This window comes from Erithacus rubecula (genome assembly GCF_903797595.1).
Source record: "Erithacus rubecula genome assembly, contig: scaffold_100_arrow_ctg1, whole genome shotgun sequence".
In the NCBI taxonomy this organism is placed as follows: domain Eukaryota; kingdom Metazoa; phylum Chordata; class Aves; order Passeriformes; family Muscicapidae; genus Erithacus; species Erithacus rubecula.
This window is the reverse complement of record NW_027636406.1, coordinates 324,303-350,485: the sequence shown is the minus strand read 5'-3', so window position 1 is coordinate 350,485 and position 26,183 is coordinate 324,303. Positions and strand designations below refer to the sequence as shown.

General features: G+C 48.1%; 2 protein-coding genes across 2 annotated transcripts in view; one reads left to right on the top strand and one right to left on the bottom strand.

The window, feature by feature from the left end:
- The window catches only part of LOC306815116 (olfactory receptor 14J1-like), a gene marked incomplete at both ends in the record, with an annotated part of 389,316 nt that overhangs the window by 181,207 nt on the left and 181,926 nt on the right, over nucleotides 1-26,183 (bottom strand). The gene's annotated exons all lie outside the window — the stretch shown is intronic.
- LOC306815117 (olfactory receptor 14C36-like) lies at nucleotides 7,238-8,267 on the top strand (the record flags this gene model as incomplete). The annotated part of the gene is made up of 1 exon (XM_079331743.1): nucleotides 7,238-8,267. Exon 1 carries the CDS (start codon nucleotides 7,293-7,295, stop codon nucleotides 8,265-8,267), a length of 975 nt encoding a protein of 324 aa, XP_079187869.1. The 5' UTR covers nucleotides 7,238-7,292.

Below are 26,183 nucleotides of genomic sequence, written 5' to 3'. Positions count from 1 at the left end.
GGAACAGGATTGGGAATTTTAAATAGCATTGATTCAGGGGTATTGATGAACAAGTTGGTTGCCACCACCAGAGACCTGACCAAATTGAAACAACCTCTGCAGTCCTCCTTAACAGCCCTGGGGACGCAACAGTGGTTATTATCAAACATTTTACCAAATTGGGAAAAGGCAAATGTAAATGATCACAAATTGATACTTGGTACTGCTCAAAACAACACCTCCTTAGCCCTCAGCTGTATCCAGGCACAGCTTTGGATGCAAACAGGTGTTGCCTCAATTATAAGGGAAGGGCAAGAAGGCATCTTCCCTACTGAAATCTGGACAATAATTTGGGACAATGCTAATGATTTTGAAAGGAAGTTTCAGTCCTGGTGGAATCTGGCAAACTTTACCTACAACCCCAGTACAAACACAGCCACAGCCTTTGTGTTAACAATACGCAATGCTTCAGTGCATTTGATATACCCCATCATTGCATTAAGATTGAATCACGATGGAACTATTGTCTATCCTTTCAAGCATAGAGAATGGGCCCGTCAAATTGGTGAGAAATGGCAAACTGTTAATTTGGAATCTTGCGTTGTTCGGGAGCAACAGGGTTTCATTTATCAAAGCAATGCCATTGTGGCCCAAGACACCTGTTTAGACACAGAGCAAAATATCTGTCATTTTGAAATACACCTTGATGAGGCTCCTGCAACAGTGCTGATGTACATAGGAAATGGATGTGTGTGTGTAAGAACTGCTTGCAACTTAGTGTTTGTAGAAAATGTAACAGTGGATCTAAAAAATCATTTAAATTTTTGTGTTTGTCATTTTACCACGATCATGGGCTGTGACTTTTCCTATACTGCTCCGGTTATGTCTTATCACCTTTTGCAAGCCAATTTTACACTGATTCATCAGTTAGTGCTTGCTCCCATCGGGATGAACCTCACTTTGATTAAACAATTGTTGCTTCACCAGGACTTAATTGGAATCTTGGGAAAGATCAAGAAAAATGGGCAGAAGACCCTGGTGACATTTCATCATGATGTGAAAGAAATACATCGGGTTTTAGAAAGGGTAAAAGGGGATGCTGAACTCAGGTGGTGGGATACTCTTTTTGGGTGGTCACCTACTGCTACCGGCATCCTAAACAAATTGTGTCATCCCATTGTTGTGCTTTTGATTTTGGTTTTAATCAGTTTTGTTTTGTCAGTCATTCTATACATCCTGAATTGGAGAATAGTAAAACGGCTGACACAATTGGCATCAACAATGGAAGCACATAATTTGATCACTACTCCATCTGCTGAAGATACCCCTAAAGTTATTGACACCAGACAAATTACACGAGCAGGAAAAGTCAGGCCTTTAACAGCAAACTGATTAGAATTGTTTGTTGCTTGTTATGATTGGTATGATTAGTTTTAGTAATGTTAAGCTTTTAATTGAAAATGGTTTTGGAAAATAATTGTTTTAATCATGAAAACATATTATAATGAATACTGATATGTTTTAATTTTAATTGTTTGAATTTCAATTGTTTGGATATTATTTTATTGATTTAATTGTTTGAAAGTTATTTTAGCCAATATGATTGTGATTTGTTTGAAAAATTGTTTTAATCAATTTTGTTGTGATTATTTTGCTTTATTATTTTTGTGTTTATTTCCTTTTCCTTTTCCTTTTCCTTTTCCTTTTCCTTTTCCTTTTCCTTTTCCTTTTCCTTTTCCTTTTCCTTTTCCTTTTCCTTTTCCTTTTTCTTTTCCCTTTTCCCTTTTTCCTTCTTATCCCCGTTTTTTTTGTTTTCCCTTTTCCTTCTTATCCCTGTTTTTTTTTTTTTGTTTTCCCTGTCCCTGTTTTTGGGATGTGCTGCCAATGGCGGGTCCTGAAGATGCTACAATGTCACAGCATCATGCTGATGGAGTTTCTCAGCGACGCTCGTTGGTCACAGGGTGATGTGAGAGTCCGTGTGAGCCTCTCGTCTGTTTCTGCCCAACGAACCTTGCCTGAGGCCTGCGCTGGCCAGGGATGGGAGGAACGCCAAGTGACTGTTCCGCAGGTGATGCCTACCAGAACTGGTTTCTCATGACAACTAGTCACGGGGCACTGACTCAACAAGCTCCCACAGATGGAAGAACAATGGACTGGTTTGGTATGGGCTGCCCTGCATGTGTTCATAACAACAAAGATGGTTTGGTGTGCCTTGAAACGTCCTGTTTCCACATGTTCTTCAGGGTAACGATCTCCACATACAATAGTCCATAAATCTTCCCACCCTTTGGCCAGAAGCCACTCGCTTTGGGAAAGGACTATAAAAGTGACTTTCTCAGAGGAGACTCCCTGAGATCTCCCCAGACGGCAACAGACATGTATTGGCTGGCTCCATGAGGATTCGTCTGCCCGTCTTGGTAGCTATAATCCCGATCCCCCTTTCTCTCTCTCTCTCTTTCTCTCTCTCTGTCCCACTATCGCATTTTGGTTGGCACTAAATAAAGTGCATTTCTGTAGAAGTAAACTGGTTTTGTCCCCTGCTGTGTTTTTTGTGCTCTGAGATCCATAAAAGAACCAGTAACGACTTCGCTTGGGTTGGGCAGATCGTAACAGGTACGTGGAACTCAGTGTGCATTGTGATACAGCACAGCCTCATGGAATTCAGCAGACCATTGGGACAACCTGGAATCTCACAGATCCAAGGCTCTACTTTGACCAAGTGGGGCCTCATGGGACACAGGTACCACTTGGATCTTGCCAGGTTTTGTGGAATCCATTGTGACACAACACAGCCTCATGGAAACATGAGGACCATTGTGACACAATGGAATCTCATGGAAGCAAGGGTCAGTTGTGAACATGGTACGGCCTCATGGAACCGAGGGACAAGTGGGACTGTGCCATGGCTTATGGAAGCAAGGGGCCATTGAGGCACAGCTTGAAACCCAGGAGAACATTGTGGGGAAATGGATTCTCACAGAAGGAAGTCTCCATTGTGACAGTGTGGAATCACAATGACCTACTGGGTTCCATGAGTCTCCTCTGTGTTTACAGCTGACTCTTGGTTCCCCAAGATCCCATGGCATCACTGTGCTCTGCTGTGATTCACGAGGCTGTGTTGGGTCACAGTGGACACTTGTTTCCTCCAAGGCTGGAGATGTCCCAGTGTTTCCCTCAGGCCATATTTTCTTACAATGGGGCTTCAGTTCCATGAGAATCCATTGTGTCACAATGTTCTCTTTAGTTTTGTGAGAGCCTGATGTGTTGACAACTCTTAATTCCTTGAGGTTTCATTGCATCACAATGGTCTCCTTGTTTGCATCAGACCCATCTTTGTCACAATGTATTCCATGCATTTCTAGTGCATCACAATGGTCTCTTGGATTCCATGAGGACCTGCTATAAAACAGTGGGCACTCGGCTCCATGAGTTTCCATTCCATCAGGATGACCTCTTGCATTCCATGAGGCCCTGCATTATTACTATGGAGCCTTTGTTCCATGTGTTCCCATTGTGACACAAAGGTCTCCAGCGCTCTATGAGGTTGCACCATAGAACTGTGGACACCTGGTTCCATGAGATTCCATATTGCCACTGTCTGGAAAATCCAGAAATGCCAGAAGTCTATGTCCAAAAATGAGACAGAGGAATCCTTCAACTTCTTTTGAATAAATGGAGAGAGTTCATTGGAGCACATGTCCACGGGGATTTTCTCTCTCGAGGTTTCAGGTGGTGCAGCCTCCTTTTATCCTAAACTCCCAGCTGCATGTTGCCCTCTTCCTTTCCCCATTGGATGAGGTAATAGGAAGGTACAGCCTCCCCAAACCTGCTGTTCCATATCCCCCCTTGAACCTGGCATTTCCCCCCAAAATTTAGAAGTTCATCCTCGTGCAGAGCCTTGTCTGTTTCAGGAGCCAAGCTGTCTGGGCCCAGTAACAAACCTGCTGCTCAAAGTCAGTAGAAACCTTATGATCTATTTCAAAGACCTTAACACCCATCCCTTCACCCTTTACAAATGATTTGTAAAGACATTAGCACATATCTTTCCTCTCAGACTAAGGTTTCCTGTGCTGCTGACAGTCTTTTAAACCCAACCTTCAGCCTGACCTCTCTGCTGTAGTAGTTCCATGGACAGAGGTTGTTGTCTCTTCCCCCTTCCATGGGCAGGATGGTGTTAAGCCATCTCCAGGACAGCAGGGCCCAACCCCACGGCACTGTGCCTGGGAAGAGAAAAACCATCACTCCAAATGTCCCCCCACTTCCTCCTTCTTCCCAGGCACTTGGCCCTGGCACTTTTCCTGCTGGTTGTCACAGGAAAAAGGAGACCCCTGTTACACTGTAGGGCCACATGGAACCAAGGGTTCATTGTGACACAGCAGGACCATGTGAAGCCAAGGAACCATTGTGACACTGCAGATGCAAGGAGAATATTGTGACACTAAAGAAACTCATTGAACCAAGGGTCCACTGTGACACTGTGGGGCCTCATGAAACCTATAGGCAATTGTGACACTGCACAGCCTTGTGGAACCAAGGAGACACTGTGGTGACACTGTGGGGCCATATGGAACCAAGGATTCCTTTTTGATACTGAGGAACCTCATGGAGCCAAGGGTCCATTTTGAGACTTTGAAACTACAGAGGTCATTTTTAGAGTACTGAATGTCAAGGAACCAAAAGTCCACCTGACAGATTAAAGTCTCATGGAACCAAAAAGAGCATTGTGACACTGTAAGGCCCCATGGAACCAAATATCCTTTGCAAATGTACGGAACCTCATGAAACCAAGAGTCCATGCTGACATAGCAATGCCTTGTGGAACCAAGGAGTGCAAGGTCTCAAACATTCCTTGCAGGGTTCTGCCTTGGAGAATGGGAACCTCCTTGGTGGCACCTTGGGATTGGCACACACCTGAGGAGTGTGTCTCTTTTCAATGGGGAAACTTAAAAGTTTTGGATTACTTAAAAAAACCAGGAAAACGACTTTTGGACTGACCGCAGTCAATTCTCCAAGCAAAGCAGGTCCCAGGGGAATGAGGACAGACAACATGGGGTTGGGGAATGTGGAGCAAGATTATTCACACTAGGTCAGACCTCAAGACACAGCTTCTCTGAGCAGGACAGACCTCCTGAGGAGAGACCATGGACTCAATACCAATTACAGAATGCTGCATCACCTCTGCTCTAAAGAGAACAGTAATAAAATATACTCCTTAAAACAGGAATGTGAATTTCTTAGAAGCTCTTTGAAATATTTCTTCATAACAGTATCAGGAAATCTCCCTAATGAAGTGCACCAGACTAGAGGGAAATCAAGGCAGGACTTGCTTTGTCAGGAATTGCTTGATCCCAGTGAGCCTCGTGGTGCCTTTGGTGCTGAGACTTTGAACCTCACACCTGAGAGGAGATTGCACAAACCTTTTCAGGAATCAAAGTCAGAATAAAAACCCAAAGCATCTCAGAGCATTAATGGGTCCCTCTGAGGTCCATCCCCAACACAGGCTCCTCATGAACTCCTCGAAGGAGAGTATTGGAGGCCATGATTGCACAAAATTTTTTCAGAGACTCAAAGAAAGGAAAAAGGAAAGTATCTTAAAAAGCTGGAGTACCTTGAAGTATTAATGAGCCCCACTGAGTGTTGTTACTAACAAAGGATCTCAAGAGACTAATTAAAGCAGATAATTGGAGGCCATGATTGCACAAAGCTTTCAGAGACTCCAAGGCAAAAGCAAAACCCAAAGTCCTTGGAAAACCCTGCAGTCCCTGGGAGCATGAAGGATCTCCCAGGGCCATTCCTGACCAAGGCTCCCCAGGGACTGGTCCCAGCAGATCCCTGAGGCCACTGGGATGTGGGGGGATGCTGAGGGCAGAACAAGGGGCGACAGTGGCCAGCCTTGCTGGGGCTGTGCCAGGAGGCCCCAGTGGCTCAGGACAAGGTGCCTCCTCCCAGCCCTTGGTGGCACAGACCCTGCTGTGCCCCAGGGCACCAAGACTTGGCTTCTCTTTGTCCCCGCCTGTCATGTCTGCCTCCAGTTCTCGACTCTGATTGTGGCTTGGGGACGCTTTCTCAGTTGTGTCCCTCAGTGGGACCCATTAAAACTTCAAGAAACTTAGGAGTTTGATTCTCACCTGGAGTTCTTGAGAGGTTTATCCAGCTCCCTCTCAGGGACTGATGTTTAGGGCTTCAGCACAAACCCCAGGAGGGTCATTAAAAGTCCTTTTGCTGTGTCTGTGCTGCTCAGCTGGGCTGGGCTCCTAGCATCCTAGCTATTAAGAAAAGCTTCAAAAGCACATTTCTCTAGATGAGCAGCTCTTTTCCCAGCCCAGCAGGGCTGGGGCACTACCTGCAGCCACCCCAGGTACAGCACAGAGGCACTGAGAGCTTCAGTCAATCACAGCTGGGAAGATGCTCTGAAGTGACTGGGACAGAGTCACTCCCAACCCTTGACACAGGAAGCCTCTGGCTGCAGGCAGCTGCAGCTCCTGGAGTGCTCTCCTAAAGCTGCAACATTCCAATGCTTACAGACTCAGTGAGTACATTCTCTGATTCTCTCTTGTGCAGAGCAGCCAGGGATGCCCAGGGCTGTCTTGCAGAGCAGAGTCCTACAGCCCAGGGTTCTGTGCTGGGGCAGGGACTCTGCTGCCTGCCAGGGACAGCTGTCAGCCAGGGACAGCTCTCAGCCAGCCCTGGGAGCTGATCACAGCACTGGGTGACAAGGTCTGGGTGGAAGGAGACAGCTGGTAAAGATTGGAAGTGCTCTACTTGTGTGGTGAGGATGCTGCATTGTACAGGACTGCTGCTCCCAGCATGACATTTAACTACAGAACATTTCCATTTAGATCATACAGGAAGCAAAGGAAGTCAGATGCTGCAAAAATGGAAAAATCTGCATTTTTAATCTAGTGCTTTCAGTTGCCTGGATAGGAAATTGCACATTGGTACTCCTTTCTCACTTCAGGTTGAGAAAATAAAAAAAAAAAAAAATCTCAAGTACAAATAAACATGGAAAAGAACAAAATCAGCACAGGGCCCCTTACAGGCAGCATCAGTGTCACTTTTCCAGCCTCCTCAGCGTTACTGTGACATTGCCATCAAAGCCTGCAGACGCAGGCCCTGAGCAGTGCCCTGAGCTGGGAGGGGTCTGCAGGGCAGAGCTGAGCCCCCAGGGCTGAGCTGGGCACTGGCAGCACTGGCAGAGAAGCAGCTGCTGGCAGGGACATCTCCAGGCAGCAGAACCCTGGGCAGGCAGTGGGGGGAAAGTGCCAACAAGCTGGGCTGGGATATTTAAAGTCCTCTCCAAACCAAACTATTCCATGATTACTTTTCTTACAGATCCCCATGCCAAGACACAGCAAATGTCCAACAGCAGTTCCATCAGCCACTTCCTCCTGCTGTCACTGGCAGACACGTGGCAGCTGCAGCTCCTGCACTTCTGCCTCTTCCTGGGCATCTCCCTGGCTGCCCTCCTGGCCAACGGCCTCATCATCAGCGCCATAGCCTGCGGCCACCACCTGCACACCCCCATGTTCTTCTTCCTGCTCAACCTGGCCCTCACTGACCTGAGCTGCATCTGCACCACTGTGCCCAAAGCCATGCACAATTCCCTCTGGGACACCAGGAACATCTCCTATGAAGGGTGTTTCATCCAGCTTTATTTATTTCTGTTTTTCATTGGATCAGAGTTTTCCCTCCTGACCATCATGTGCTACGACTGCTACATGTCCATCTGCAAACCCCTGCACTACGGGACCCTCCTGGGCAGCAGAGCTTGTGCCCACATGGCAGCAGCTGCCTGGGCCAGTGGCTTTGTTAATGCTCTGCTGCACACGGCCAATACATTTTCCCTGCCCCTGTGCCATGGGAATGCCCTGGGCCAGTTCTTCTGTGAAATCCCACACATCCTCAAGCTCTCCTGCTCCAAATCCTACCTCAGGGAAATTTGGCTTCTTGCTGTTAGTGTCTGTTTAGCCTTTGGCTGTTTTGTGTTCATTGTTTTCTCCTATGTGCAGATCTTCAGGGCTGTGCTGAGGATCCCCTCTGAGCAGGGACGGCACAAAGCCTTTTCCACCTGCCTCCCTCACCTGGCTGTGGTCTCCCTGTTTATCAGCGCTGGCACATTTGCCAACCTGAAGCCCCCCTCTGTTTCCTCCCCATCCCTGGATCTGTCCCTGTCAGTTCTGTACTCGGTGGTGCCTCCAGCCCTAAACCCCCTCATCTACAGCCTGAGGAACCAGGAGATCAAGGCTGCAGTGTGGGCATTGATGACTGGCTGCTTTCAGGAACATTAAATTGCTACTCAATTTCTGAAAATAATTTTTAATGTAAGTCGTTTTTGGTACTTCTACTTGATTTGGTTGTGGGGTTATTTTTCCTTTGTTTTAGTTTTGTCATATTGTCCATTAAAACAGCCACTGTGTGTTCTATTCCTCTATTTCTGTGCATCTTCCCTGTGGCCATAAAGAATGTCAATGAAAGGCTGCACTCTTCATGGCTTTAAATAAACTGTAGGATTTCTCTCCCAGCAAAGATTTCACTAGAGATAGCCCATGTGTTCCCTTCTCTACAGCTGCAGCAGCAATGTCTGTGTACAGAGCTGGGGTAGATCAGTGCTGGGACAGCAGCTGTGCCCAGCAGCAGCAGCTCTTGGTGTTGCCAGTGCTGCTTCCGTGCCATTGCCCCGCTGCCCTCCTGCCCCTCGTGTTGCTGCAGGGCCGGAGTGCTCTCGGGGCCGGGAACAGCCCTGGGGGTGGCAGTGCCAGGGCTGCAGCAGGGACAGGCCATGGGCACTGCTGGGGCAGCGCTGAAGCCTCAGGGCAGGGCCTGGGGGCTCCAGGCTCCTTGGCCAGGCTCTCTCCACAACACTTGGCCGGGCCAATGCTGAGCAGAGAAAACCCCCGTGAGCAGCCCCAGGCTGGCCGTGGGCAGGCTAGGGGAAATAGCATGGCTGGTGCTCTGCAAGGTTCCTGCAAGGGGGAGACCCTGGCAAGGAGCAGCAGAGCAGGGGCTGATCCATCCCCACTGCGCTGGACACCCCAGGGCAGCGTCCCAGAGCATCCTCATGCACCTGCCAACAACATTCCCCCTCTACAGCCCTGGCCTCTCCCCCAGCTCACACAGGTGCCGCATCCTTGCAGGCACAGACACGGCAGCACTGGCTCAGGAGCCCCTGTTTGCACTGCACAGAGCAGGTGTCAGCACCCCCATGGTGCTGCTGTGGGGAGATGGAGCTGAGTGAACACAAATGCCATCAGCCCCTGGGGCCAGCAAGGGCTGGGGGACACCAGGGAAACCACTCAGGTTTGTCATGGCCTCTGCAGTGAGCCAGAAAGTTTGAAGTTTGTTCCCATCAACGGTAAGTTTATTCTTCTCCTGCAGACATTGTTTTTCAGAGCCAGGGCTGATTGGCAGCCACCCCAAAACTGCTGTGAGCATTTCCTTGTGTTCACCTTTGCTGTCTTTTGTCTTTGCTGATCCACATTTCTTCCTGTTGCCCATTTTTGTCCCATCCCCTGCAAACAGCCCATCCTCTCTGGCCCCACTCCCCATTTCAGTTCCTGAGCTGGCACCATGGGAACATCCCTTGGGGAGATGGATCATGCTGCAAGAGTTTCAGGAATTGTCTGCAGGCTTCTGCAGTGCCTCGTGCTCACCCACTCCCTTGCCAGAGGCACCACAGGACAGGGGGCACATCTGGGCTGGTGTGTCTGGGTGTGGGGCTTCCAAGTTCTGGGCAGGGAGGAGGGGCTGGAGAGGCTCTGCAGAAATGACAGGATGGGCTTTGGGCCTGTGTGGAGAAGCTGAGGGACCTGGGCTGCTGGAGCTTCTGAAGAGGAGGCCCAGGGCTCTTCCTGCAACATATCCAGGTGTGGCTTCAGAGAATCACAGAATGAGCCAGGCTGGAAAAGACCTTGCAGATCATCAAGTCCAACCTGTGCCCCTTGTTGTCTCTCTGAGCTTCCTCTTGTCCAGGATAAAAAAATCCCACCTCCCTCAGCTACTCTAAGAGGATTTGTGCTCCAGACCCATTGTTATGGGTTGATATTTTGACTAGCTCCTCTCCTTGTCATCCCCCCCCCACCCCATGCAGCTGCCGGCCCCTCCCCCAGGCTGAGGCTGTTTTATCTAGGCTGCTGTTTTCGGCTGGCCCTGCTGCTGCTGCTGCGGTTTTGGGCTGCTGCTTGCTGCTGCCGTCTGCTTTAGCTGCCCCCGGCTGCTTTAGCTGCCCCCTGGCTGCTTTGGCTGCCGCCACCCCCCCCCCCCCTCCAGCTGCTTTGGCTGCCCCCCTGCTTTGGCTCCCAGCTGCCCCTCTCCCTCTCTCCCTTCTCATCCCAGAGATTTGCGCCGGCTCCGGAGGACACGGATCTGGACTTCGGGGACCACCTCTGGAGGTCGTCCGGGAAGGCTCTGCCGCCCTTCCTGGCAAGGATCGGCCGGGTTCGTCTCATCTGGGTCTGTGCTGGGAAGTGTTTCTTTTGTATTTTTGTTAATAAAAAAGGTTTTTTCCACTTTCCCCTGAAGAAAATTCTTTCCGAGCTCGGTGAAGGAAGGAATTGTAAAGGGGGGTGGGGGAGGGGGGGCGCCTGTTGGAGGTCCTTTTCCCTAAATTTGGACACCCATTACCAGCCTTGTTGCCCTTTTCTGGACACACTCCAGCCCCTCAATGTCCTTCCTAAATTGGGAGGACCAGAACTGGACCCAGCTTTTGAGGTGCTGCCCAACCAGTGCTGAGCACAGGGAAGAATCACTGCCCTGGTCCTGCTGGCCACACCATTCCTAATCCAGGCCAGGAGCCATTGCCCTTGTTGGCTGCCTGGCACACTGCTGGCTCATGTCCAGCCTGCTGTCCATCAGTGACCCCAGGTCTATTTCTGCCTGGCCACTGTCCAGCCACTCTGTTCCCTGCCTGTAGCACTTTAGGGGTTGTTGTGGCCGAAGTGCAGGACCTCATGGTGTTGTTAAATCTCACCTTGTTGGATTTGGGACCTGGATCTAGCCTTTCATAGTCCCTCTACAGAGCCCTCTAGCAGATCCATGCTCCCAGTCAACTTGGCATCACCACAGTTCCATGTCACCCTGCAGTGTCACAATGGTCTCCATGATTCCATGATGCCTCCCAGTGTTCACAATGTCCATTTTGTTCCATGGGACCCCTTGGTTTCACAAAGTCCCTTGGATCCTTGGGCCCTACAGTATCACAATAATGCCTTGGTGCCCCAAGGCCCTGCAGTGTCACAGTGGATCTTTGCTTCCATGAGGTCTCACAGTGCAGCAATGCTCTCCTGGGTCCCTCAGTGTCACAATGGCCTCTTGGTCCCAAGGGACATCATGGTGTCAAACATGTTTCCTTCATTCCATGAGTACCTGAGTCCCTTGGTTCCATGGGGCCCTGCAGTGTCAGAGTGGCCTCATCATTACACGAGGTCCTGCTCTGTGACAATGCTCTTCATGGTCCCACAAGGCCCTGCACTGTCACAATGGCCTCTTGGTTCCATGAGGCCTCTGGGTGTCACCATGAATTCCTTGGTGCTGCAGTGTCACAATGGAGCCCTGGTTATACAAGATCCTGAGGTGTCATGAGGGACCCTTGGTTCCACAAGGCCCTGCAGTGTCACAGTGGCCTCTGTGGTTCAACAAGGACCCAGAGCGTCACCATGGACTCCTTGCTTCCATGTAACCCCACAGTGTCACAGTGGCCCCTTGGCTCTGTGGTGCCATGTCGTACACAGTGTCACTCTGGTCCTCTCAGTTCCACAAGGCCCTGCAGTATCACAATGGCCCCTTGCTTCCCCAGGGCTCTGCAGTGTCACAATCATCACAGAATCACCCAGGCTGGAAAAGACCTTTGAGAACATCAAGTTACACCTGTGACCCAACACCACTTTGTCACCCAGACCGTGGCACTCAGTGCCACATCCAGTCTATCCTGAAACACCTTCAGGTACAGTGACACACCCTCCTCTTTGGGCAGTCCAATGCAATGCCCAATCACCCTTTTATTCAAGAATATTTCCTAATGTCCAGCCTAAACCTCCCCTGGTGCAGCCTAAGGCTGTGTCCTCCTGTCCTGTTTCTGTTCCTTGGGAAAAGAGCCTGAGTCCCATCTGGCTGCATTCTCTGGCCAGGGAGTTGGAGAGAGTGACGAGGTCTCCCCAGGCCTCCTCTTCTCCAGGATAAACAACCCCAGCTCCATCAGCCACTCCTCACAGGACTTGTGTTCCAGACCTCTCACCAGACTAGCCTTGTTACCCTTCTCTGAACACACACCAGCACCTCCAGGTCCCTTTTAAATTGGTAGACAAGGACCACTGCCCACTGGCCCCAAACACTGATCACACCTACTGACCACCCCACTGACCAGACCCAATGGTCACCCCACTGGCTACAATGCAATGACCACCCAAGTGACCACACCCCCACTGACCTCACCCACTGACCACACCCCCACTGATCACCCCCACTGCCCACAAAGATCACACCAAGTGACCATCCCTCACTGATCAAACCCACCAACCACATCCACTGCTCACATCCACTGACCACACCAATGACCACATCCCCTGATCAACCAACTGACAATCCTCACCCATTACCCAATTGACCACATTCACTGACCACAGCTAGTGACCACACCCACTGACCACACTCACAGACCATCACTACTAACCACACCCCAATAACCTCAGTCCACTGAGCACACCCACTGCCTACACACCACTGTGCACACCCTTTCCCCAAAACCAGTGACCACACCCCACTGACCACACCCACTGACTGCACCCACCCTTCACCCTAACCACAACCACACCTCTCTGACCCCACCCACTATGAAGACACCAATGCCTACACCGAATAGCAACTGACCACACTGCCACTGACTATTCTCCCACTGACAACAAACACTGACCACCTCCTACTGATCAAACCCACTGACCATGCCACTGACCACCCCCACTGATCACAACTACTGGCCACACCCAGTGAACACACCCATTGCCAAGATACCAATGCCAACAGCCCACTGACCACACCCCAATGAATTCTCCCACTGACCACACCCACAGTCCACTCCTACTGACCACAATCCACTGGCCACCCAACTAACCACACCATGACTGACCACACCCATTGATCACATCCACTGACCACCTCAATGACCATGCCCACTGACTGTATGCACTGACCACACAACACTGACCACCCCCAGTAACCGTGAAAACTGGCCACATCCACTGACCACACCAACTGACCATATCCACTGACCACCTCAATGATCACACACACTGACCACGTCCACTGACCACCCTCACTGACTACACCTACTTCCAGGCCACCAATGCCCACACCCCACTGCCCACTCCCGCTGATGGTACCCACTGACCAAACACAATGACCATCCCACTGACCCAACCATATGGTCCTGAGAAATGACCACACCCACTGACCACAACCACTGACCATACCCTTGTTCCACACACCACTGTCCACCTCCCACTGACCACCCCCACTGACCACATTCTCTGACCACTCTACCACTGACCACAACCACTGACTACCCTTAATGACCACCTTTGACCACACCCCACTGATCACTGCCACTGACTGCACCCATTGACCACTACCCATGGCCACACCAACTGACTACCCAACTGACCACACCCAGTTACCAAGCCCCACTGACCTCCCAACTGACCACATCCACTGACTATAGCCACTGATCACATCCCACTGCCCACACACAATGACAACACCCACTGACCACAACCACTGACCACACCCACTGAGAACCCAACTGACTTCACCACCACTGATCACAACCACTGACCATAAACCACTGACCACACAGACTGGCTGCACCCATTGCCAAAATGCTCACACCCCACGAAGCATGCCCACTGAGTACATCCCACTTACCACCCAACAGATCATACTTCCACTGAGCACACCCACTGAACACATCCACTCAGCCCATCCACTGACCACACCCCAATGACCACCCAACTGACCACACTCCCACTGACCACACCAACTGACCATCCAAATCACCACACCCCCATTGACCACAACCACTGACCACACCCAATGATTACACCCAGTGACCACACCCACTTGCCACACCTCACCAGCCACTTACACTGACCACACCTATTGGCCATACTCACTTCCCATTCCAATGAGCATAACCACTGACCACACTTCACTCCCCTCCTTAATGACCACACTTACTGGCAACACCCACCAACCACACCTCACTGACCACTGCAATGACCATGGCCCACTGACATCACTCACTGACCAAACCCATGGATAATACCCCAGTGACCAAACCACTGACCATCCCACTGACCATCCCACTGACCACATCCCACTGACCACCTAACTGAACACTCCAACTGACCACACCTATTACATCAATTCAGGTTGTGGTAGGAGACAGAGATCACATAAACCCTCAGTGATCCATATGACGAAAGCTTTCTTTATTGTTTGGGAGCCTTCTTAATTGAGGGTTTGAATATCCCAGATACATGCATGTGATTGGTTGGGGTCTTAACATACCCATTTCCCTGGCCAATGATGCATCTGCACTTAGGGTTCAATGCACTGGCTGGGATCCTTTGTATGTGTTCAAATCCATCCGATCATCTCTCACCCAGGGACCCTGTTACTTCTAGGCTGCTGTGATGGTTTATAAAGATTCCCTAAAATTTTTCTCAGCCAGGACCTGGGCAGCCTCCCATGGAACTGACAAGGACCAATTGGTCTGTGTTTTTTAATATTGAAACACTGTTACACTAACACAGGCCAGGGGTTTATGCACAGAATCACAAACAGGACGGGACTGCTGTGGAACGTCTCTCAAGCTGCTTTATTATTTTTTCTTTCCTCCCAAGCATCAGTGTCATTATAAGGCTGGAACAGCAGGAAGATGCCAGCAGCTCATGCTCTCGGCAACAGCCAGAGAATAAAGATGTTACAATACACCTGGAAAGTTTTTGGACCAATCACAAAAAGCAAAAGCATCATGACAATAGTTTCATCCAACCACTATAAGCGCATGTACCTTTGGTTAAAACAATACTTGCTTATTTTGAATACAATACCTACTTGTAAGCCTTAAAATACAAAGCACAGAGCTCCATTATTAAGCTTAGACCTTCCTAATATCTTGCTAGATATACTTTTCTGCATCTTACAGAGTTATTCTAGCCAAGCGTTAATACACAGACCATTCCTCTATTTGTCCTTGCTTTCTACATGTCATATAATTTTTCTGCTGACATGCCTTATGCTTTCTGCTTTGCTCTAATTGCACTTCTGTTGTCTCTGAGGCCTGCTTTTTTGCAGCTTTCCCACAACTTTCTGATTTTAAAGATTCCCACATTACACCAATGAGAAAGGTTCTTTGTGAAACATGTAAAGGTGAAAAAATGCTGAGAAAGTTCTCTTTTGCTTCTGGCCTCAGTACAGGTAACACCGGCCCAGGCCCCTCCGTGCAGCCCACAGGCCTGGCCGGGCCTGGGCCAGGGCCGGGCTCTGACTCTGGGCCCCGTTTTCAGCAGGGTCCCAATAGAAACGGGGAGGGGAGGCCCACACAGCTGCCAAGATCTTAGATTCCCCCTGGCACAGCCAGGGAGCCCATGGCTCAGTAGAGCACCAAGCTGACATTCAAACCCTGCCCTGCCCTGGTCCACGGGGCCTTTTTCCCACCGGGAGAGCGGCTCCGGGTGGCCGGGCCCTCCTGGGCAGCGCAGCCTGGGGCAGACACAGCTGGGCCCGTCCTGGCAAGGGACTCACCCTTCACCTGGGCAGGGGAAGGGAAACCCATCAGCCCGTGCCTGGAATTGAATGCAGCAAACACCAGAAAACAGCCATGCAGCCAGAACAACCACCACCGATCTCTGGCTGGGCCCTTACGATCCCATCCCAGTCCCAGCTGGTCTGAAATGCTCCATCCCAACTGCTCCAGCCACTGCCTGAGTGAGATATTAACTCTTTCATTGCCCAGAATGAGACTTGCAGACACTTTGTTCTCTGTCCTGAGTGAAAGAAAATGACCAAGATGAAGATATGCACAGAAACAGTATGAAAACACCAAGGTCAGACAAAAGGAAGAGTCAGACACCAGATGAGGGAAAGAGGAGAGTCATGGACTGAAATTTCTCTTTTTAAGCTATGGAGAAGAGACTCGTTTCCCTACAGCACATGGAGATTATAGGTTTAACTGTAGATATGAGCAGAGGCATTTGTGCTGAAATGAGCAGATGTTGAAACAGTTGTGATCCCATAAGTTTGAAGAAGGAGGAGAGATTAAGATTCCTGCTGCCTCCCAGCAAAGAGAAGAAGAAAGACCTCTGTTTTCAAAGATGAAGATAGCTTTTGTTTGAACTGTTATAATGCTTAAAGTGTGCCACATAAGTTGATATGGTCCTCAATAATGTTATGGGAAACCTATTTAGCAAGAAAGGGATTTTTACATTTTTACATAGTGATCTTGCAATGTAATTCGTGTAAGAATTATACAGTACTGTAGAATAAGCAATGTGTGTAGAGCAAAATAATAAAGCTCAAAGTGGACCACGGACAATAATGGACACAGATTGCTCGATTGTATCATTGTAACATTCAACAAAAGCAGGACAGCCCAAATTAACAACCCTAATAGGTCTAGCTGTTGATGCTTGCTTAGCAAGTAACAGATATGGCTCAGCTGAGGCCTTATTAGCAGCCCATGAAAATGGCTCATCTGAGGATTCAGGGCAAGAATCTAGCTGCTAAACTGCACGTATTAGCAAGGTCAGACTATAGCAGCCTATTCATAAAATTGATACTACTGCAGCTAGAGGATGTGCGAGAAGGAAGAGATGGTTAGTTTGTTGCTACATAGAGGATAGATGCAGTAGGTTTGCTGCTAAAAAGCATGTATACAGACATAGCTGAAAAAGTAGAAGGAGTGGTCATCTCACTCTTGCAAGACTCAATAGTAGGAGAGGCGTATGTACCTCAAACCAATGAAATTATGCCAAATATGCTTAGTCATTGTATTTTGGATTATAAATATAGATGGTGCCTTCAATAAATGGAACTATGCTTTATCAATCACATTGATTGGTTGCATATTTCCCTGGCCAAACTTCCCCCACACTTATCTACTCCTTTTGCCAGAAAAAAAACTTTCCAAGGAATTGCTAGAGATAAGGCTTTCAAACCAGTCCCCAGTATGATTAGCCCAATGTCCCTACTTAAATCCATGTATGCTTGTATTAGAAGGAGTGAACTATTCTAACTCCCCTGCCTCCTCCCGTTTTTTTTTTTTTAGTAGCTCTTCAGGCAAGTCCTGTATGCCATTCCAAGCCTTTGTTATCAAATGTGTGAAGTGATATTGCTGCTGTAGCAGCACCCTGAGTTCAGTGGGAACAACTGCAGAGCACTGGGTGCCACAGCAGTGGGCACGGTGAGAGACTCGCCTCCACTGCCATGGTCATCCAGCTACGGGGAGAGCAGCTGCTGGGGCTGCCCCCATTCTGCTGACAGCAGTCTGCCCCCAACATGTGGAGTGTGTCGCCATAATTTTGGCAGAATGTGGAAAATGCATTGTTTGAAGGTATTTTCATGTTGTCTAACATCACCTGACTGGAGCAGTTTGGTCGGCTCTGCCCTGTGGGCAGGGCCATGGCAGGGATGGGTGGCTGTCACTTGTACTGGCAGTGTCATTTTTCCAGGCAGGCTCCTGATACAGCTGCAGGGGAAGGCACCAGCACCTGAATCAGGCCCAGGGAGCAGCAGCAGCACATTGAGGAGACCCTCATCTGCAAAGAGCCCCTCACCCCCTTTGCTCCCCCATGGCAGCACAAGGTGATTCCACTGCAGGTGCAGGGCTGCAGCAGACTGGAGACTCCTTCAGGCAGGACTTGCTGCAATCTCATTCCTGCAGCTGTGCTGGGAGGATGTTGGCTGCAGCAGGGGTGTCCATGCCCAGGAATGCTGCTTGGCTCAGGGAGGGAGAGTGTGCACAAAAGCTGCATTCAAAGCACTGATCGTGAGCCCCCTGAGCCACTGGCAAGTGCAGCAGCTCTTCTTCATTCCGTGCAAGTGAGAGCCGAGCCTTGGAACCTGCCCCTGGGAACAGGGGAACACTCTGAGTATTGTTCTGAATTTTCAGGGACAGTCAGAATGAGAACCATTTTGAGGCTGGTGTTGCAGTGTTGGGTTTGGATGTGTCTGCAGGAAAGAAAGCAGGAATAAACCCCTGCCACAATGAAGGAGAACCTTTGCATGGTAAATTTCCACCCTACAGAAACACTGATCATATTGGCCCACTAAATACTGGGGGCAGTGAATGAAGAGTGAAAAGCTTCTTTGAGGAGATAGAAGAGATGAGACTTGAAGAAATAATTTTACTGATGCAGGAAAAGGGATCAGACCCACTGGTTCCTTGGCCCATGCTCAGTTCTGCCAAATCAAGCATGATCAGTTTTAACCGCTCTGTTGGAGAGTATTTCAGAAAAACCTGCTCTGTGCTATTTCCATTAAGAAAATTAGGAATTGTCAGGATGCACCAAGATGAGAAATATTTTGAGGCAAATCCTGTTTATGTTGTGTTTCAGTGTCTCTGAAATAAAGAAATCAGGGAATAAACCCCTGAAACAATGAAGCAGAACAAAAGTGGTATGTTTGGATGGTCAGTTTTTTCTCTAAATGACACCTGCCAACTGAATTCAGGGGTCATTTACTGGGGAGGGCAAAGCTTGTTTTACTTCCAACCCCTGGTTGTGTCCCAGCATTTTATTTGTTGTAAAGAGAAATAAACAAAATCCCCAACCAACAAGCGGCAACCCAGAACTTAGTGGGAATGACAGAAATGAAGGCTTTGAAAAGTAGCTTTGGAAAGCATCAACTTCCTAGATGGTGTCAAACCTTCAGGCCTGGCCGGGCCCAGGACTGGCTGCCCTTGGGAAGGAAGGGAAAGAAATGGAGCTGGGGTGGGGGTTCTGTGGCCATGGAAACAAGAGAACCAGGGGCGAGGGCGTCACAAAGGGGCAGCCCCGCGCTGGGCCTGGGAAGGTTGTGGGTGACACGGACACAGCGGCTGGAGACGCAGCAGGAGACGTATCTGACTCTGCTGTCTGTGCCCACTGCTGGCCATTGGAGTCACCCCACCTTGTTCCAGGGCTGGGGACCAGCTCCTGTCACTGTCTATCCCAGACAGTTCCCAAATTCAACCAAGATACTTCTGTGAGACACAAGCACGGGTTCAAACATGGATTTTACTGGAAAACAAAGGCCACAGAAGGAAAAGGTGAGGATAGAAAGGAGTTGAAAGGCCTGACTAAAATGGAGAAAAATCCCACCAGTGTTCAGGGAAAATTGGTCCATGGTGGTCTGTGCTGGCCCTGTGTCAGAGTTGGTGGCTGAGAGCTACAGGTGATCTTGCAAGGATGCCCATGGCATCACAACATTCTGTCATTAGTTTGCTCTGTTTTCTTCTTTTTGACAGCAGCCAAATCATTCATACTGTCAGCCAGGACAGGGACTGTGGCCACAGTTGACCACAAATTGAACATAGTCAGGAGATGTTTCTTTCTTAGCCATCGATGTTGGGTCTCACTACAGATAAATTTCCTGTTCTTCCTCTGCTTGGTGATTGGGTCCAACACTGAGGATGATATTATGGTGCTATAAAACCACCAGCAAGGCCTGCCTGCTTGCTGAGAGCTCTTTGAGGTTTGCAGAAATAGCAATCACAGCTGTGTGGGTCTTTACTGGATATTCACAAAAGGCCACCACCAAGAAGAAATCTTTCCTCCACTCTTATCATTGGAGCTTTCCACCTTTCCCTTCAGACATGATACCTCAATAGTGTTCAGAGGAATTAAACATCAGGCTAGATCTCATGAAAATATAAAAACAAAGAATTTTTCTCAAGAATTGAGAAGTCCCTCTAGATCTTCAACCAGTGGACACGTATATGGTATGATAAAGGAGGAAGGTCATCTAACTCACCTGTTCCCTTGTGAGCATGGCTCAGCCTCACACAGATGTAAGGTGGGAGCTGGGCCACTCTCTGGCAGGAGGAAGGGTCTTGTGCCAGCCTGGAGAGCCTGTACACATTGCCAGGGAACAGTTCTGCCCTTCAGGTGCCTCCTGCCATGAGCTGTGCTGCTCCCAGTGCCCTGTGGATATGTAGGGCTGCTGAGTTGTGGGGCAGGGAGAGGAGCAGGAGACTGCATGTGCAGCTGAGCCATTGCTGGAAGCACAGGGTTCTGGGTTCCCTGCTGTCTCAGGGCAGCCCAGAGGCCAGGCTGCTGCCCTGGGAGCTCTGTGCAAGTGGGTCAGGGTGTGCCCCTGGCCTGCCCCAAGGGGCTGCTGGCAGGAACATGTTTCCCTGGGCAACTATTTAGAGGTTTCCAGGAAATGTGTCCCATGCAACGTGGAGCTTCAGATGCTTTTGGTTTGCATTATTTTATGTTACATTTCGTGTCTGCACTTTGCAGGCCTGACTGGCTACCCTCTTGCCAAGAAGTTTTCCCTGGCAAATCCCTCTATGCTCCTTCCCTCCAAGCCCTTGCCTCCCATCCAGAAGAGCTCTCCTCCTACCAAGCCATACAAGATGTGCAGCAGAGAGAAGGAGAATGGGGAAAAGGGCAATTGCTATGATGACGACGTAAGAAATAACAGGGAGCTCAATTCTGAGGGAAAAGGACATAAGGTAAGGAGACCAAGCTAAGTCCTGTGCAGTAGATTTTCAGTTTATGCCCTGTAGGCAGAGCTCAGAGATCTTTTCCTTCGGTGTGAGCCCATGGAAGCAACTGAGCCAAGGAAGAGCTTAGATGGACACTGCACTTCAGGCTGTCTTTGCAATGGGGCTGTAGTGCAGACTTCACATACTCATTGTGTATGAAAAGCAGGAGGGGTCTTTGAATGGTTGCTGGGTTCTGACATGAGAATGCCCCAACAAGCAGTCAGAGCAGCTCAAGTGTTCCAATCTGACTAAGCAATCCTCCTACATTTAGTAACCTACGTGTATCTGTGAACCATGTCTATGTCTTGGTGGTGTGTTCTGTCGACTCTGTCTGCTTGGGAAGGAAAAAGGTGCTTCCTGGAACAGGCAGTCCTGCAAAGTCAGTTCCAGATTGTCTCAGCTTCTGAGTTGAACAGCCATGGCCCTCCGCACAGTTGTCTCTGATGCTATTTCTAGACTTCATCAGCTTCTGGGCAGCTGCGTGCCCTGGCATGGCTTTGTCCAGAGGGAAGGGATGGGAGGTGGCCATGGGGAGAGCAGCCCAGAGCCCAGCTACACAATTGCCTTTGCAGCAGGGCCAGCACCTGCAGTTGTTTTGGGCTTGCCGTGGTGTGCATGAGGAGGTAGGTGAACAGCAGCTTTGGTAAAGAGAATGTCCAATCAAAGGCTCGTGTACTTGATGTCAGCCTTGATGAGAAAGGGCCCAATGTATCCCTGACAGGATCTGATCCTTTCACTGAAGTTTGAACAAGTCCTGATTTGTCATTTTAGCTGTGCCAGAAATGATGGGATACTAAGCAAGAATGTGCATCTTCCCCCACTGCCTCCACTCTCCTTCCTGGCCACAGCATGGGGGCCCTGGAGAAACCTGGGCTGGTAGAGACCTTCCAGAGAGCAGCAGGACAGGGAGTTCTGCTGAACTTCCTGGATGCCAGTGAGCCTGAGATGATGGAGGTGTGGGAGCTGGAGAGCACCGAGCTTCCCGAGAGCTCAGCAGCTTCTGGGCTGAAAGGCTGCTGGGGAACTGAAAGAGGGAAGGGCAGCAGCAGAAGGAATGAGGGGCTTGAGAAAAGCAGGTTTTGACATCCTGCAGATGGCTTTGTGGGGATGTGGCTGGAGATTTGCAGTTGCTGTGATGTGCCTAAGGGACAGGGAAAGGACAGTGATCTAAACCCATTTCCATACCATCCAAAAGGCCAGTGGAGGCAGTGGCACCCCTGAACATACTGATGCCAAACATGTGGATTCCAGATGTGGAGGTTCTTTCTGACCCCCAGGTGCTCTACAGGCACCTAACTCCCGGAGCTCTATAGGCTCCTGCTCTGCGCTCTTAGCTCTTACTTGTCAGGTAATCTTCTAAATAAGCAAAGTAGCTAATAGTTAAAAAGGTTATTTATTACAAAACACATCTTATTACAAAGCACATCAGTCTCAAAAGCAATACCAAAAGCAATGGCAAGCAATGGCAAAAGCAGTAGCAATAAGCAAATGGCTAGAAGCCAGAATGGCTAACAGCAACACCTCTCCCAATACATACTTTTATATAGCCTTTTTCCAACAAGCTAAGATGCCAACTCAGACCAACAGTCTTTAACCTATTAGAATTCTAGTTTCTTAGCTCACCAGATTATGTATAACACTATATATAGAATCTATCTAAGAAATGCAAGCAATATTCTTGCTATAACTCTATTATATCTAAGTCCTGTCTACATCTGTGGTCTTCGAGCCTCTACTGAAGATATCAGTGTTTTTGCAACCTTCAGCAGAACATAAGTTAATGCTGTGGAATCCAGACTTTTTACTCACTAAAGACATCGGAACTCAATCTAAGACTTATTCAATCCCTGCACTCTAACTCCTCTCTGAAGAATTCAGAGAGACCCCTAACTCATTGACTCCAACACGTGGCCTTCCAGCATTTGCCAATCAGATTCATCCTCCCAGGTAACAGTGGCCTTCCCTATTTTGCCTGACATGTCAGTGAAAGCAGCAGAAACTTGCACTGGCACACGACTACTTTTGGGTCTCAAAGACAACTTAACTGTCTTTGCTACTTGCAGTAGCTTATGACTGGGCAGATGACAAGCAATCTGTCCTGTAAAATCTTGCAGTGCACTTTGCAAGGAACACTATTAACAAAGCCCCCTTCAGAGAACTCCTGCTCCACAGGAAATACAATCCTTGCAGGGTCCACTGCTATCAAGTGCACGCATCGTAGACAGCATTTGATTATCAGTCAGGCAAACAATTCCAACACTGTCCTTGCTGTCTTTTGCAGCTGATGTGGCATATTAACCCACTCCAGAACGTGCAAAGGATGAGGCCATGTGTCATTCCTCTGGCCAATGATACCTGTAGGATGTAAATCCAGATTGGTGATAAACACAGTGATACAAAGGAAGGATCTACTTGGTATACCTGATAAGTAGAAAGACCTTGGTGCAGCCTGCTGCAGTGTGTCGGGCTGCAATGACAACCCTGTGGCAAAACTTTCCATTGATATCTCTGCCCTGACTCAGAATTGTTCACTGCAGGCACCGTAAAAACAAATTTTGGCCTATCTTCAGGACACCAGGGGATTGTGAAAAAGTAATCCTTTAAGTCAATGACCAAAATGTCCCATCCAGCAGGGAGCATGGTGGGTAAAGGCATACCAGGCTGCAATGCCCCCATGCTCTCCATCACTGCATTTGAACCAATTGACAAAGGGCTATCAACTTAAGTTTTGGTATGGACAACTGGTTCTACCAAACAGGGGTATCAGTCAACCACCATAAAGGCATCGTAGGATAATTCCTGCCCTTCACCTCAATAACCCCAATCAGAAATTTGCCTCAATTTGCACTCCCCAGGCTGCCAAACCTCTGAGTTGAATTTGAGGTGGGGTGGAGCCTGGTATCATCAGAGTGCAGAACATCTGTGGGTGCTGATTGGAGATATTCATTGTGATGCACGAAAAGCAAGGAAAATACCTTTCAGCCAATTTAGTCAAAAGGATATGTTTATTTCAGTGCTGGGCAAACATGCGGGATGTCTCCAAAAGACGTGTGCACCCTCGGCAGTTTTTGGTCCTTCATTTATTCACAAAAATCATGCATATTCAAAAACACCTATACACATTTATTACCTGTCACCGCCCTTTCCCCACTTGGTATTAAAATTAGCTGCATACTCATTGCAGCTGCGTAGTATCCCCTTGGTTTTGGGGCGGTGGTCTTCAATTTGAGTCGGAGGGTTGTCAGAGATGAAGTAAGGATCATTTACCTCGCTCTAAACTCTTTACCTCTGTGTCGTTACCATGACTACCTGACTTGTTAATCCCTTTATTCATTTATTGCCCTCAGTGTCAAAATTTATAATTGATGGGGTTTTTTTGGCTAACTCTTAAGCATTTTCTAATGTATATCAGTTTCACTTATTGTTTCCATATGTGTATTTTGCTGGTTCTGCATATTATATGACCAGACTTTGTCAACTTCGAATCCCCCTGCTAGGATATATATGTTTAAGGGTTACATTCCTCTTGCTCCTAAGTTTTTCAAGGTATCTACCCCATAACTCATTCCCTAAACATGCAATTCTCAAAACTATAAAATAATAGTACGAATATTATGGCTCATTCCCCCCTTTTCTATAAAATGAGTAAGTTCTTTTACTAGTACCTAAGTCCTTTATCCTCATACTGAGGCACGGTGTCTCTTAAAGCCGCACTGAATGCTCTCGTCAATGAAATTAGAATTGCTACTCGTTGCAATATCCTCCAATTCCAAATGAACATTTTAATAGACATATTCATGCTAACACCAACTAAAATTAATAGTACAATAATTGGATGAATCAATGTGTTGAGTATTCCAGTTTCTTAAGGTGACCATCCGAAGAGCGCATGCCACCAATGGTAAGAGGTGTCTACTTCCAATCTTTTGAAAACTCTTCTTATGGTTTCTGTGTCGTGGTGTAGTGTGATCAGAGTCTTTCTCCCTTTGTTCTTAATTTCTTTGAGAATCTCCTTTAAGTCCTCATGCTTCAATAGCTGCTTGACTAAAGTCAAATTCATCCTGATAAGTACAGGCGATATTTCCTGTACAGATGTCAGATTTGCTTTTATATATTGGTGTGATATCACAGGTACTTGATAAGAAAAGCCACAACCTTCAATTCTAACAAAGTTGCAAATACACAGATTGGACTGGGTTTCATTTATAGCAAATTCATCTACCCAAATTGTGGAGCATGGTGTTCTGAGACACACAAAGTGCTGGCCTCTGTGCACAAGTAAGGTTGTCTGGTTGGCCAAGTGAACTTCAAAGTGGCAAATGCTTTTCTCTTTATCCTGACAGGTATCTTGGTCATTATTTATGTTTCCTTCACATATAAACCCCAATGGTTTCCTCAATGTACAAGAATCTGTATTAATAGTCTGCCATTTCCCTTTGGCCTTCTGTGCCCATTTCCTGTGCTTGAAAGGGAATAGGATGGCTCCTTCATGGTTCAATCCTAAGGTAATTATTGGATGTGTCAGATTCACTGATGCATTATATCTAGTTAGAACAAAGGCAGTTACCATACTTGTTACAGGATCATAAGTGAAATTACCTAGGACCCACCATGACTGGAGGTCTTTTTCTAAATCAGAAGCATTATCCCAAACTATTCTGCGAATCTCGCAGCAAATGTGCCTCTACCATCTTCCCTGATAATCGAAGCAGCTACGGATTGCATCCATAATTGTGCTTGTACACATCCAAGGGCTAAGGACATGTTCTCATTAGCTGCTCCCATTGCATTCACTATTAGTCCGTGGTCTTGTTCTTCAATACTTTCCCACCTGGTAATATTTTGGAAAATTTCCACTGTCTAGTACCTAAGGCTAGTAGAGAAAATTGTAGAGGTTGTTGCAATTTAACTATGTCTCTACCAGTTGCAGCCAATTTATTCATTAACACTTCTGAGTCCACAGTGTTCAAGATTCCCAATCCTCTCCCTGGTATCCCAGTAAGATCTCTTTTCTGTCTGAGCATATCAGGAGCATGTTTCTGTAATCAAGTGGTCGGATCCATAAAGGAAGTGGTAAGAATTGGGGTACATTCTTATTGTATAGCATTTACTTGCATTTCCATTTCTACTTGCTTCAGGGACCATTCTGGATTCAGTAATCATCTTTGGGTCCCTACTCTCTTAATAGCACAAGGTCCAATTTTGGTAATTATTGGCTGAATTGTTCTCCTTGAGGTAGTTTGGGTTCGAGTGACTGTGGTTTCTTCCGGTCTCTGGGTCAGTGGATTTTCTGCAGACTCATCTATTTGGGGTTCAACACAATCCTGAGTAATATTGTAATCTAATCTACACCCCTTAACTGCACACCTTCAATTTTAAGTCTAAACTCAGGACAGGTAGACAAACAGGTCTCACAACATCCAGAATCAATTCAAAGTCATTCATAGGATTCTGGTGATACTTA